General features: G+C 28.9%; 2 protein-coding genes across 2 annotated transcripts; both read right to left on the bottom strand.

Annotated features, from left to right (window-relative positions):
- Positions 1-5,991: 5,991 nt before the first annotated feature.
- Positions 5,992-7,574, bottom strand: LOC123886799 (probable LRR receptor-like serine/threonine-protein kinase At4g29180). The gene is made up of 5 exons (XM_045936084.1): positions 7,554-7,574; positions 7,346-7,472; positions 7,038-7,105; positions 6,772-6,974; positions 5,992-6,487 (listed from the first exon to the last, which is right to left on the bottom strand). Exons 1-5 carry the CDS (start codon positions 7,572-7,574, stop codon positions 6,085-6,087), a joined length of 822 nt encoding a protein of 273 aa, XP_045792040.1. The 3' UTR covers positions 5,992-6,084.
- Positions 7,575-9,618: 2,044 nt separating this feature from the next.
- LOC123885424 (inositol oxygenase 1-like) lies at positions 9,619-14,241 on the bottom strand. Its single transcript, XM_045934707.1, has 11 exons — positions 13,961-14,241; positions 13,348-13,450; positions 12,164-12,245; positions 11,764-11,968; positions 11,137-11,196; positions 10,942-10,994; positions 10,714-10,836; positions 10,524-10,593; positions 10,314-10,392; positions 9,939-10,020; positions 9,619-9,827 (listed from the first exon to the last, which is right to left on the bottom strand). The coding sequence occupies exons 1-11, from the start codon at positions 13,992-13,994 to the stop codon at positions 9,801-9,803; spliced, it is 918 nt and encodes a 305-aa protein (XP_045790663.1). The 5' UTR covers positions 13,995-14,241; the 3' UTR covers positions 9,619-9,800.
- Between the last annotated feature and the right edge of the window lie 1,265 nt (positions 14,242-15,506).

Below are 15,506 nucleotides of genomic sequence, written 5' to 3'. Positions count from 1 at the left end.
AAATGTTTTTGCATGTGCTATATCTTCTCTCATTATTTTTAAAATGTTTGTAAAAATAATATTAAACAAATACGAGAGTAGACTATGTCTTCATCATACACTTTCCTAGCAATAAACTTTAATTAGATATTTTTTAAAATTAAATATTCCTTTTATAAGTAAATAAAAACTATGAAAAATGCTTGTTATTTTCAAAAATAACAAACATCAGATAGAGAGATATATGGTTTCTTTAGAAGAATTTTCCATGGAAAATTAGCGTGTGGTGCAAATTTAAGCGTGTAGAGATAGCAAAGATCACCGGTGTGTACGGTGAAGCAGAGTTAGTCAATTAAGGCTGGTGAATGAGATTCAGAAGACCCATAGCATAGATGACTCCAACTTGGACACCCCGGCCCTAACTCCAAGTTAAGGTATCGTTAACCTTATTATTTGCACGGGATGAGAAACTTTCTCTTCATTCTTTTTTTATTATTTATTAATTATTTATTATTAAATTACAGTTTTGGTCTCATATCTCCTTATTTTAAAAGGCTTAATTGCTATATTAGTCCTTTAAAAATATTTTAGGTTTCATAATAATCTCTTAGGGTCTGTTTGGTTCAAATAGAGGAGAGGGGAGGGGAGGGGAGGGTTTTTAATAGAGGGGAGGGGAGGGGAGGGGAAGGGAGGTAATGAATTTTATTTATTATGTGTTTGGTTCAAAAGGGGGAAGGAGAGGGGAGGAAAGACATTGTAACTAAATTTGTGTTTGGTTCATGAGGGGAGGGGAGAGATTTTATAATTAATTTACAAATATATCCTTATAATAAATTGTACTGTTAAAAAATATAGGTACATTATTGTGTGTATTAATGTGTGCATTATTAAAAAAATAATAAGAATTATATGTAACAAAAGTTTCACTGTAAAAAATAATGATAACTTGTAAAGAAAAAAAAATAATTGTATTGTATTGTATTGTAAAAGAATAAAGTTAAAACACAATAACAAAATACATAACTTGTTCTAAAATAATAACAAATTGAAATACAAAATAGCAACGTATTAAATTTAAAATTAAGATTTGGAAAAGAAAAAAAAATAAGGATAATTAGGATTGGCGAAGAGATTATAAAAAATAAAAAAATTGGCAAATTGATATTGTGATTAATAATGATCATGAGGATAATTTTGGAATTAAAATAAATAAATAAGGATAATTATGACATTTTAATTAAGTATTAAATAGCTTACCTCCCCTCCCCTCCAAATCCCTCCAATTTGGGGGGAAGCAAAAAGTGGGTTTAGGAGGGATTTTGCTCACCTCCCCTCCCCTCCTCTCCCCTCATAAATATTGAACCAAACACATAAAATTTAAAATATTACCTCACCTCTCATCCCGTCCCCTCCAAAACCCCTGAACCAAACACACCCTTAAAGAAAAAAGATTCGGATCGGTCCCTTAAAGATATATTGTTAGTCATTATGGTCCTTTCCGTTATCTTTTAACTCTAAATGTCTCAGGTGGACCAATATTATAGATGGTCCACCATAGACCTCATTATTTTTTTTAATTTTAACTATTTGATTTTTGAAAACAAAAAATCACCATTGGATCTTTGAGATGCACTGTATATTAATGTGAACTACCAACACTTTATACTATTTAACTTTTCTTCATCTTCATCTTCATCATCTTCATCAAACAACTCATATCTCTTCCAGAAAAAACAAACCCAGAAAGAACAAAACAATAAAAAATTCCCAAAACTCTCCCAAATATTATCTACAGTCTACACCCTTCCTTCCTTCTCTCATGTATGAATCAAGCCATATATGCTTACGCAACCATCAATAATTTAATTTTGCATCTTCTATTTAATTACTAATTAGTATGTTAATCAGATCCAACCATAATTTAATTTTGCATCTTCTATACTTCCAGCTCCAACCATAAATACTTTGTCGCCGCCCCAATCAAGCCACTCCGCTGAACAAGCCTTCAACTCACCGGTTCATATTCTGGTCAATTCAACCGGCGTCATTGCCGGAGAATTTGGGGTTGGCTATGGTGGTTTGACTAATCCAGAGTGAAACGGTGCGGGTGAGATCTAATAAAATTATGTGTGTTTGGATCTAATAAAACTGCATAATCCAACCATAAATAAAATTATGTGTGTATGGATTTGAATTTTTTGGGTTGATGTTTATATTTTGAGTTTGTCCGAAGAAGATGAAGGAAGGAAAAAAATTGTATGTTGATGGTACACCATTAGTAATAGTGGACTTAACGTTTTTTTCAAAAAATTGACGGAAAGGACCATTATGACTAACGGATGTATCTTTAAGGGACCAATATGGATCTTTTTTTCTTTGAGGGACCATTGTGAAACATAAAATGTCTTTAAGGACCAATATAACAATTAAGCCATTTTAAAATGAGATATTATTTTGCCACCTATTAGTTTCTCGTGCACTCTACGTCTTTCCCATTTTTTTTATTACTCTGCTACTTAAGTAGTGAACATTACAAAGGTATGATGTTTTAGGATATCCGCTACCTAAATAGCGGACATAAAAATTTTGATAAATCATAAGACGCGCGAGAAAATGAGTATAACTCTTTTAAAATTACTCACTTTTGACCCCTGTCAATTTTTTTTTACTTAAAAATGATAATTTAATATATTTTAAATGATATAAATTCATCTCGGTGAATTAATTATTTATATTTCATTAATTAAATTATAAATATGAATAATTTTTTAAATTAAAACCGAAATTTTTAATGAATTTTCTTGTAATTTCATGAATTTTAATCATTCAATATTAGAGGTTGTATGTACGTCATTTAAAATATATTGAATGATCATTTTTAAATAACGAATTTAACGAAAGGACCAAAATTTAGTGATGGTAAAGCGGACCAATTCTAAATGTGAATAAAAATAGGCAGACTAAAATTGTAATTACAAATATTTTTCGACAAAAGAAATTAAACCGTCAAAACTCAAAGTAAATAGCTTTTCTTTTTTTACTTAAACAAAGTAAATAGTTATTAAGGGTCCGTTTGGCCTAACTTTATCTTAGATGTAGAAGCTCTTTTAATCATAAAGTTAGAAATAATAGTTTTTTAACTAAAGTTAAAATTATTTGGTAAATCTTAAAAAAAAATTATAAAAAAAAAAAAAAGTTAAAAGTTGTTGTTTTTTATTATAATAGGGTTAAAAGATATATTTGATAATATATTATTATTTTTTCTAAAATATAGAAACTGTTTCTTTTTTACTATAGCTTTTAGAAATTATTGTTTGGTCTAGCTTCTTACTTTTAAGTAAAAAGAAGGGAAAAAAAGTTAGGTCAAACGGACCCTAGAGAATAAATAACATTTGCATTGTTAAAAAACTCAATAGAATTAAATTTTGGTAAAGTTTGAACGAGGGAGTAAAATAAATAAAGTTAGATTTTGTCACGACTCAATACCTGGTCATGACCGGCGCACAGACCACCACTAACTAACATTGTGTTTAGTTTAGCATGGCAAGCCTAATACACTATAACAAATATATTTAGTTAAAATATAGAGTTGCTGGAATTATAGCTCGACAGAGAGGATCTCTGATCCTACGTATCCCTAAACGATTAGGGAATCAGAGTCACGTAGTTATCTGAATGTTGGTTAACTATCAACAAAGTATATAAAAACTATCTCATTTCATTATACGCATCATGTTTAAAACATCATATAAAGTTCATTTACTAAAATTTAGAAAGTTTTAACATGAAATGAATTAAATATGAATTTATTAAATAGTAAAAGTTCAAAACAAAATAACGAAAATTGATCATTACATATGAATCAAATTTTGAGCTCGTTTTTCTGGATGAACTTTTTATGATGTTTTAAACATACTTGCAAAAAATCATTCAAAATCTACATTGACTTAACATTATATGGATCAAAATTGAGTGCAGAATAATTTTCTAGGATCTAAACCTTTAATAAAAATTAAGTAAGGACTAAAATTATAAGGTCACCATTTTATAGGACCTAAAACATATTTCACCATTTTTTTAATAGATCGATTTATGCTAAGTAGAATTGCGCGGATAATAGGTGCGTGTATGAGTATTGAAATATCTAAAAGATAAAGTACAAAGGTTGGTATCCACACAGATATGAATACCGAACATAAGTACAAATACGAAAATGAATATTATAATACCCTACTTATTGTCATCCCTAACTTGAACCTTGAAGAAATGAAACATTGTCAAAAATGGTAATTAGGAAGGTCTAGTAAATCAGAAACATTGTGAAGTGAAATAATTCTAACAAACAACACCATTATTCTCTTCCCACCCTTGTGTTTATTTTCTAACCCCGGATTTTCATTTTTGTCATTGAATAAATATTTTGAAACGTGTTTTCCCAATTTTTTTGCCTTGGAAAAAAACTTCATAATGTGTTTTCCGAATTTGAACTAAAAAAATGAATTCAAAATTGTTATAGAAGGGCAAAAATGGAAAAATAGAGGGTAGAAAAGAAACAGGGAGAGGGGAAGAGAAAAATTCAAAAATAACAAAGAATCGGTAGCGAATCAATAGTGATTTTGACCAATGATTTGAGATTAGACTATTTCAATTACTCCCTTAGTCTGTTTTATAAGAAACACTCACTTTTTAAATTCATTAAATAACTGATGTATCTAGTCTATTATATATATTAGATATATCAATTATTGAATAAAAATAAAAAATCAATTGTTTCTTATAAAATGAACCGGAGGTAATACACCAACAATTGTTGTTCTTTGGTGTATTTGGGTATTGAGAAGCAGAGCAAAATCACATGACCTGGTAACACTCATAATTTTTTTAGGCAAAATTACATTACAGGTCCTTTATCTTATTTTTTTGTAACATTTTGGTCCTTTATCTTTTTTTTGTAACAATTTGGTCCTTTATCTTTTTTTTTTGTAACACTTTGGTCCTTATCTTATTTATTTATAAAAAATAAAGGACCAAAGTGTTATAAATAAAAAAACATAAAGGATTAAACTGTTACAAAAAAAAACTAAAATGTTACAAATAAAAAAAATAAAGGACTAAAGTGTTACAAATAAAAGGTAAAGGACCAAAATGTTACAAAAAAAAGATAAAGGACCAAAATGTTACAAATAAATAAGATAAAGGACCTGTAGTATAATTTTACCATTTTTTTATTATTTATGAAATGAAATAGTTAAAAAAATAAATAAAAAATTCAAAATTTGTGAGAGTGACAAAAACAATTATATTTGGTGACCATAAGAATAATTCTGAGAAGCAACCCTTTAGACATGGTACATTTGCAAAATGGATCTTTTTCCAATCCAATATTGGGTCAACACCCAAAACCATGATAGCTTCATTCAACATGTTGGCGAGTCTTGCATGTAACTGCAATGGATTATAACACTCGCGGAATCTCAATGGTTGGTATTGGTGATTCCGACGATGGAATAGTAGTTTGCTATTGAGAAGACTCAGAGTCCATCAATGATACCACCACCAGTACACGTGCCGTCTAGTATGATTTTTGCATTGTTCAAGTATTATTCATACATCTTATAGTCATACATAATTGCTGCTTATTGTAGACATTCTTAGACTCATACACCGTAGTAAGAGATTAATTAGTTCACTCTCATATTCTTCTTAATCAATTTTACAAGGATTTTAGTTACACGTTCTTAATTATATGTTACTTCCTCCATTCCAAAATAACACTTATTTAAGGTTGTTTCACCAGAAAACTTAAATTGATGCGATTATTAGGGGTGGGATGGGTAGCTCAACTGGTTAAGCGAGTTGAAGGTCCAGGGTTCAAGTGGTGGCAAAGAGACAAAACTAACATAAAATTGTAATATACTAACAATTTGTCATTCAAAAAATGAAATAAAAATTGATGCGATTATAATCCTTACATTGTTCCTAAAACACTTATAAAATACAAATTATATCATGAAATAGTGAAAACTTAAACTTAATTTGTTCACATTTTGGAGTACTGACAGTGACAGTGGAGAATAGGAAGAGATCACCATAGACATATGGTAGTTACCTAGGAAAGGGAGCGGTTACTGATTGAAATAGCGATGAAGTCGATTCAGTTACATCGTGTTCTCCTCCGTGTCTCTGAACCATATCCAAAGATAGACTCTCCTTCAGTTCTGTCAATATTTGGCTAATGTCCGGCCTTTTAGCGAAATTTGGTAAAATGCATGACATGGCTATCTCAACAACTTTTCGTGCTGAATCGATGCTGAATTCACCGCCCAACTTTGAGTCAAGGACATTTTGAATATCTTCTCCTCTGATTATAGGAATAACCCATTCAAGTATGTGAATATTTTCTCTACCTGCTCTTACTATTGCTTGACGACCAGTGATCAACACAAATAGAACTATCCCAAAGCTGTACACATCATTTTTTTTATTTGTGTTTCCTGTTCTCTGAAATCTATTAACAAAACAAATAAATTAACTGCATAAGTCATCCTTAAACAAATAAAATGAATATAGCAGTATAATTTTTTCTACATGTAACTTGGCCAATGAAATCTTTGTACAATCATCTCTTTTGCAACTTCAACTTCAAGAAGGGTAAAATTGTATTAAACTTGTTTTTTACACATTATAATTTATGGATAATCCAATGATCGAAACGAATATTTATTCAACAAACAGAAATGCCATAAATAAAAAATTTGCAATATGGTTAATTAATTGATCTTTAGTACTTACTCAGGATCTGCGTAACCAAGTGTACCAGCAGGACGCGTAGATATATGAGAATCAATATCACTACCAAAAGCTCTACTTAGACCAAAATCAGAAATCTTAGCATCCATGTTTTCATCTAGTAATATGTTGGAAGGCTTCAAATCTCTATGCATAATAGGTGGTTTACATCCATTATGCAGATAATCCAATCCTGAAAATTCACACTAAGTGCAATGTAAGGGTACACAATGCAGGAAACTAGAAAGATGTAGCCATCTCAACAGTACATTACCGCGTGCTGTATCAATTGCAATGTTAAGTCTTTCTCTCCATTTTAAGATATTCGTATTTTCCACTGCATGCAAATTATAGGCATTAGTCTTGAAACTCTGAATATTGCCCTGCTCTTACCGTATTCATAATCCTTGGTATAATACTCGTGATAATTATTGTGTGGCGAAATGCATTCATGAGTTCTTTAAGTTTTTTAAGTACCAAATTGATTTTTTTACTTTTTTTTACGTACCAATTATTACTTAAGTTCTATTATGGATGCTGCTGACAAATTATTATTTAAGGACAAAACATAAATTACCTAGTAACTGTTGTTGGAGATTTCCATTGGCCATGTATTCATAAACCAATGCTTTGATTTCACCTTCGTCACAAAATCCAATGAGAGAGACCAAATTTCTATGATGAACAATCAATAGAAGTTGTGCCTGCGTTTTAAGTTTTATATCTTAAAAAATAATGCAGAATTCACAATGGAAACTGTTGGTTCAAAAGCATTTCATTGATACATTTAAAGTCGGACTGTCCATTTCCTCAAATCAGTCGGTTGTGGACAAAACACCTTTTGAAAAGTATTGAAGATTGGCCAACTAGATATGTTCTTCGGATGGCTAACTACAACTGTCTATAATGTGCTCATGGTGGTATTGCAATTGGAGATTTTAACATTTCAACATGAGAAGAAGGTTATAGACATTGAGACAAATAGATAGGGTGCATAAGTTGAAGATGATAGTTTTGTGGAATAAATAGTGGATCTAACTAATGATTAGATTAGTTAAAAAAGTGTATATCATTAGGCCAGCGACTTTAAACACTTTAATTTTTTTTTTATGTAAAATGGTTAAATTCCAAAATATACATGACTAATCAGATTATATATACAAATGGTATTTTTTATATTATCTTTTTAATTATTTTATTTTATTTTAATATTTTTTATCCCTGTGCTAAAGATTCAGTTTTTAGTGCAGTTCGTTGGTTACCTAGCAAACCAGATCGGGGGTTTTGATGGCTAACTAGCAAACATGTCAAATTGAATATGGATATGAATATTTTGGCTTTAATACAGTTTTGATCCCCCTATTTTGAAAAACCTGAACTTTTGATCCCCCTATTTTAAAACTCAGCACTTTTGATCCCCCTATTTTAGTTTTTTGTTAGTTTTAGTCCCCCACCTCAATTTGGTCAAACTTTTGCTAATGTGTCATGCTCACTGATGACGTGGCATTGTACATGTGGACAACTTGCTATGATGATGTCAGAAAAATTGGTGACACACAATATTTGACCTATAGAGATGCATGTTTTGCAATGGGATTCCTTAAAGATGGTCGTGTTTACATCAATGCAATCAAAGAAGCAAAAGATTGGGGCTCGGGACACTATCTAAGGAAATTGTTTGTCCACATGTACAATGCCACGTCATTAGTGAGCATGACATATTAGCAAAAGTTTGACCAAATTGAGGTGGGGGACTAAAACTAACAAAAAACTAAAATAGGGGGATCAAAAATGCTGAGTTTTAAAATAGAGGGATCAAAAGTTCAGGTTTTTCAAAATAGGGGGATCAAAACTGCATTAAAGGCGAATATTTTTTATTGATTTTATTACAACTGAAACCAAAATTACATTGAACAATATTTATTACAACGTAAAACAAACTAAAAAATTATATTAAATAGAAAAAGTACATCAAAATTAATAAAATAAAAAAATTAAATTTCGAATCCGCCATCTACATCTCCTTCTAGGAGTGCAAGACGATGGAGGCCACGTTGTCATTTTTTATGGGACATTCAATAAATTAACCCCCCATCAAATCTAGTGTAGACTAATCCGCCATTAACCTCTACCACTGCCTCTTGGGATAAAGGTATAGTAGGGAGAATTCCTTTCAATTAGTGATAACGATCCTAATAAGTCCTAAAAACTTTCGTCAATTAGCATAACAATCTCAATCGCCGTCATGTTAGTTTAGTTTTTATTTCGCTTCACTTGGATTCAACCAAAGTAATCGATTTGAGGGAGCAAAGAGAAATGGTTACTTCCAGCTCATACTTAAAATAGAGAAGTAGCTGGTTGTCCTCACTCAATACTTAAGTCTTTCTCTAACTTTAACTATTCAGATTATAAAAAGATAAGAACCTCTAACATGACTCTAAAGAGCAAATTTCTATTTGTTTTTTCTTGCGTTAAGTTTGGACTAATTAAGGATTCTCTCCTGGTCCATATTTGTGTTTTTTTTTTTTTTATAAAGAAGTTATGGATCGAACTCAGAACCTCTATATTACCTAAATTTCTTATCAATAGACCAAACTCAATGACTTTCATATCCTACTATATAATTCTCTAGCTCTTTATTAGATATTATTTATTATGATATTATTTTATTTTTAAAAATAGATTAATAATAAACTTAGCCTTTTTATTAGATAAATAATAAACCAAATGGAGAATATTTTTCCAACAAAAACCCTACTTATAATGTGAAAAATCAAAGCTTAATGTTGTCATTCAAATGAACTTTACCAAATAACCTACTATTCTATCCAGGAACATTAAAAGAAAAACTGAAAATAATTGATGAGGCATCTTGACTAAAAATATTAATAATTCATTTCATACAAGAATCCTAAACTTCCAAAGCATATAAATTCAAGGTACTTGCAGCTTAATAGCTTATTCCCTCTAGTACATATTCTAAACTAATTATCATGCTAAATATTTTTCAACTTCAAGGCTCCTCCAATATTTCACCACTTCAGCTTTGCAGGGAAGTACTGTAGCAAAAAAAAAGATGCATTATTTGTACAAAACTTTAAACCATAAAAAAACATTCTTTTTATTTCAATTGGAAGAAAATGAAATAAAATATTTCTAGAGGTGCTGACCTTTTCAATGAGGGAGATATAGTATGGTTTCACCTTTTCAACATCAATTCGAACTTTGCTCTTGCTGTAGAGATCATATTTGCTACAAGTAATTGAATGTAGAAGAAGTTAGAGAAAATATTAACCAATATCTTGTATTTTCAGACTTAATACAAAACAAAAAATAAATAAAAAATGTTTAATTTTGATACACCGTAAGTGTAAAAAGTTTCACACTGACAATAAACCACGATCAATCATTTGCCTGAAGGTGTAATTATGATTTAAATAAAATATTTTTATGATTTGACGATTATGATTAATTGACGATGTAAAAATAATTATACTGACTTTGTATATGAATTAAATCTAATAAAAAAAATCATGTAATTTTACTTGAAAATGTGGAGCCATTTCAGATTCTCAACATCCTCATCATTCATCAAGTGTTTGTAGGCTCCCTCCCTATGTAAAGCTGCAAAACAAATTATTGTATTAAATAAGATTTTGTACTAAATAAGATTCAAAATAGATTATTTGATTAGTTATGAACTTTTAGTGTTAATTTTTAGACAAGGGAATTTTTTTCTTCTAAGTTGAACTTACCATAAAATGAATGGTATCTTATAATGAACATAGCAGCTGAGGGCAGAGTAGTTTTGTTCTCCTTTGCCACCTGAAAACAACATACAAATTTTAGACATTTTCTTCATTGATTATAAAATAATATAATTAAAAATAAATATCCTACTTTAGAAAGAAAAAAAAAAATCATTTGGATTTTCAAAGGACTTACAAGATACATGTAATCATCATGTCCCCATGACATCATGACATTGTTAAGTCCACATTTCTCAGAGTAAATCCCACATCTAGTGTTGTATGCAGAGTTGTTATAGTCTGGATTTTCCTTAAAATACTGAAATTGGAAATGTAACATATGTTAGGTTTTTAATTTCCATAAAATAAAATCAAAAAAAAAAAAAAAACTTCACCCAAAAAGAAAAATAAGTTGAAAGGTTACCTTGTGATGAACAATTGATTCATCAAATCTGCAACCAACAGGGTATGTGTCACCTATATGAATATAGAAAATATTAGAGACCATAGTTTCAAGTAGAAATTGACAAAGAAAAGTATTACTATAACCAAGTAATGTAACCAAAAAAGTCAAATTAAGTATCAATTTTATTATGTATAAATGAAACATCACACTTACCTACAACAGCCCATTGAGGAAGTCCTCCAAAACTGGGAAGGAGAAGCACTTTGCCAAGATCTGGATTAAATCATATTGGTTAAATATTATAAGAGTTTTTGGTTAATATCCTATCTCCCATTTCAAAATTTTAATGTTAAACCAATAAGAAGAAAAAAGTAGCATAGTAAACTTCTAGCACATAAAAAATAGTTTGGTGGCCGGTGTTAAAGAGGTTAGTGGTTCGATTTTCACCCTCCATATAAAGTATCTTTTAAGATAATGTACATATCGGTAGAAAATAATTATGGAAAAGGCCGCAATATAGTATCTTTTAAGTATACTATATTTTCTACATAACGATGCGAAAAAATGTTACGACTAAAATAAGGATAACATTGCATACAAAAAAGTACTACCTTCAGCCAACAAAAGTTAAAGTATTTGATCTAAATTTTGAACCGAATATATTTATTTTTGTTGAATCAATTGTCTCTTATATATAGGAGAGAAGAGAGTAATCAATTTTTTTTTTTTGGGTACACAGTAATCAATACTTTATTAGTATTCTAAAATGACAAATAATGTAAGAAATTAATATATTTCAGAAGTGATAATACTTAATACTATATGAGACTGAGATAGTACCATGGATAAGGCCAGTTAAGTGGAGCCAATCTTCATTTGGGTAGTCCTTTCTTATAGCTTCAGCTGTTTGTAGCAAATGCTCAATTTGTGGTTCATCCAAATCAGGATCACTCTCATCCACCACTTCATTAAGAAGTTCACAACATTCCCATATGCTCATTTCTACCCTGTTCAATTTTCCATATTCCTCTCTCATTTTCTTCACCTGAATATATGTTATAATGTTCATATTAATAACCATTATTTATACCTTCATAATTTTATGGCTTATAAAAAATAAAAAAAAATAAAAAAAACCTTCATAATTTTTTGTGTATACTAATTGCTAGCACAAATTGTGACAAATGTGTTGTTATGTACATTTTTTTCATAAGGAAACATAAATGAGATTAATGCTTACAAAATCAAAGGATTGGTAAATGTGATTTTTTCTGTAGAAATTCTCCACTCCTTCTTGTCTCTCACTTTCAGCATCATAATTCCTGATTAACAATGACTTATCAATGTAAGATAATTATAAAAGTGTTTTAACATGTGAACATGGAAAATTAGAGGATATATTAAAGTTTTCATTTCATGGTTTGTGATCCATAGTACAAGTAAGCAAGTGAAATAACATGTAGTATCAAGTATCAACATATACCAAAATAAAATGTACCAATTTAAAAGTTTTTGCAACTTTATTTTTCATAATAGTGGTAATGTATATTAAAATAATGTATATTGAAGTCCAAATTATGTATGTTTGGATAACACTGTTGAAGTCCAAATTGAATATTAAAAAATGCCAAAATTATATTTCATCATTATTATGTATGTTTTTTTTGACAAACATTATTATGTATGTATTGTTAATAGATATTTTCTACAAAAATAGGAGGCAAGGTTTGATGGGCCTAGCCTAAAGAACAATGGCAAAAAAAAAAGAAAACTTGGATCGAATTGGCACAAAAGGGCCATGTTTAAGAAAAAATCTCTTCCCCCCTCCTCTCCTTTCCTCCCCTCCCCCACTCCCTGTTTCTTTTATCCCTCCTGAAATTCTAATTTTGCTGATGCGAAAATAGTTTGAAACGGGCCTAAACAAAAATAAAAGGATGTAACTTTAGGAACTCATTTTCCGGTGATTTTTAAAAACCGATTTCGATCTAAACAGAAAAAAAAAACTTTTTAGAAAGATTAACTCATTGGAATCGGTAAAAAAAACGGTGTTTTTTCCGTCTAGGTAGATAAAATTTGAGATGTGATTTTCAAGAAATCCACTTAAGATAAAAATAGCTCTCAGAAATTTTTGGAAATACACATAGGAATAGAATTAATTTTTTTTTTAATGTGTAATTTCCGATAACTTTGGATAAAAAATTGTGAGTTATATATCTTTGTCAAAAAAAAAATTGTGAGTTATCTTTTTCTAGATAGTAAAGGTATACCAATACCTAAAATGAAAATATTTGACCATGCAAAAGAAAAAAGTTCACAGATTTTTTTAGAAAAAAAACAAAGAATAAGGTTAAAAAAACAATAGTGTGTGACAAGCATAGCACAAACAGGGTGAATGAATAAATTATGAAGAAAATAGAATTGAACCTAAAAGTGTGGCCAAATGAGTTGGCCTGTGGCATAACAAATCCACCATCCAACATCAACTCCCTTTCATTAGCTGCCACCGTCTTATCCTCTCCATCAGATCCTGTAATAATTTTACAATAATAAACCAATTAATTAATAGAAGAAAAAAAAACACACAATTTCATGCACATTTTACACTTCCAAATCACAAAAATAACTGGATTTGGTCGAGCAAATCAGACTTTAATCAAGAAATTTAGAGTACAAAATCAAAAATTAAATCGTCTGATCTTGATCCAACAACTTAGATTTTTTCACCAAATAAATACATGATCACAAAGAAATACAAATCCAAGACAAAAAAGAAAGATGAAAAATCTGTCCATGCAAAAAAAACATTTTTTTATTAAAAATTATACAATAAAACTATATTTTTTGTTTTGATTTTGCAATTGGATCCAAGAAAAAAAATTAAAATTGAAAAAAAAAATCTGGGAGAGAAAAATAAATAAATTTTGCTACAAAATTTATATATAAAAAAAAAATAAAAAAAAAACTAAAAATGAAAGTTTTTGTGTGAGAGGAAAAAACATAAAATTTTACTAAAAATAAAGAAAGGTTAAAAAATTACCAAAATAATCATGTTGGTCAATGAGGATAGTCATGGTGATGATGAGAGAGTATTGAGGAAAAATGAAAGAGAATAAGCAAGTTATGAGATTTGTACAAAAAAGAGAAATTTAAGGTATGATAGGGTGGCTATTGGAGTGATGCTATTTATAACTTGCCGGAGAGTCCTTCCCTGAGAATTGGGACTTCCTAAGTCCTTCTCTGAAAATCCTAACATTACATTTTCTTTCTTTCTTCCCATTTTTAGTACAAACATGTTTATAAACACATTAAATTTTTCTATTCTTATAATAAATAACTTATATATATATATATATATTACTATTTTTCATCAAGGAAAATGCCAATTTCTTCCATCTTTTTAATAAATTCTATTCAAAGATAAAGTGCCAAGCAAGTTGGTAATCTTACACTGGACAAGAGTCCCATATGAACGAAAGTGATTAATTTTTTAGATTATTAAATTATTATTAATCTATTCATGTCCAAATTTGAGTATATTTTAGCATATCCTTTACACCTAACATCATGTGATAATTACTTTATTAAATTAACATCTGATTGATGAGGATAAATTAAGCAAAATTAATTAATAATCTTATACATATGTAGGAGTAGGAGTATATGTTGCCAAAACAAACAACTTAATTAGTATCATCACACATAATATTGACTAATTTCAGATTATAGGTTGATTTTCTCTTTTGACCATGGATTATAGAATGATCAATCCACAAATCATAATACATTTTTAGGATTGGAATTTGATGTATCAAAGGTTAAGTCAAAAACATGTCGGTAAAAGCCTCATTCTAATTACTTTTGGTCTACAATTATACTCCTTCCATTCTGAATTATAAACAAAACTTATTTTTTAGATTCATTCAATAACTGATTAATCTGATCTATAATACAGTCCAGATTCATTAGTTATTGAATGAATCTAAACAGTAAATTTTGCTTATAATTAAGAATGAAATAGGTAGAAAGTTTATTTTTTAAAATTTTTTAAATAAAAATTATATTTCCTTACCTAAAAAAAAACTAATATATTTATTTTATATATTAGTTATTTAATGAATTTAAATTATTTTTTTTGTTATAGTTGTGGTCGAAGTATATATTATGAATTTAACTTCTTCTTTTTTTTATGAAAATTAGGTTTTTAGTTTAAAATTCAATTCAAAATTTCTTTATTACAAAAAATATCTAAAGTTTCTTTTTTATTTTGAATTTATTGATTTATTATTTTTGTCTTAACATTTTGGTTCCAATTTATTGATTAATATACTTGAGTAAAAAAAAAAAAATTAATATGCATAACTTTTTTTTTGACTAAATGAATGGCTTTTGAATTTTTTTTTTTTTTGACTAATGACTTTGAAATATTTGTTTTTCTTATAATTAAGTAAAAAAATACAGGTAAAGTAGTACCCAAAGAAATTATGTAAATTTGATTTGAGGACTTTTTTTTAAGGACTCAATTTAGTTATATTGAATTTCAAAACTTATAGATAATGATATATTTCCTACGGTCCCAAATATAG

Source organism: Trifolium pratense, linkage group LG5 (assembly GCF_020283565.1).
Source record: "Trifolium pratense cultivar HEN17-A07 linkage group LG5, ARS_RC_1.1, whole genome shotgun sequence".
Taxonomy (NCBI): domain Eukaryota; kingdom Viridiplantae; phylum Streptophyta; class Magnoliopsida; order Fabales; family Fabaceae; genus Trifolium; species Trifolium pratense.
This window is presented reverse-complemented; position numbering and strand designations above follow the sequence as displayed.

Coding starts and splice junctions, on each gene's coding strand:
- LOC123886799 (XM_045936084.1), bottom strand. CDS start 7,574: ATGGACAGTCCGACTTTAAAT. Junction 7,473..7,553: donor TGGACAGTCCGACTTTAAAT/GTATCAATGAAA, acceptor CTTAAAACGCAG/GCACAACTTCTATTGATTGT. Junction 6,488..6,771: donor CTTGGTTACGCAGATCCTGA/GTAAGTACTAAA, acceptor TTTTGTTAATAG/ATTTCAGAGAACAGGAAACA.
- LOC123885424 (XM_045934707.1), bottom strand. CDS start 13,994: ATGACTATCCTCATTGACCAACATGATTATTTTG. Junction 10,393..10,523: donor AAGATACCATTCATTTTATG/GTAAGTTCAACT, acceptor TTTGTTTTGCAG/CTTTACATAGGGAGGGAGCC. Junction 9,828..9,938: donor ATATCTCCCTCATTGAAAAG/GTCAGCACCTCT, acceptor TTTTTGCTACAG/TACTTCCCTGCAAAGCTGAA.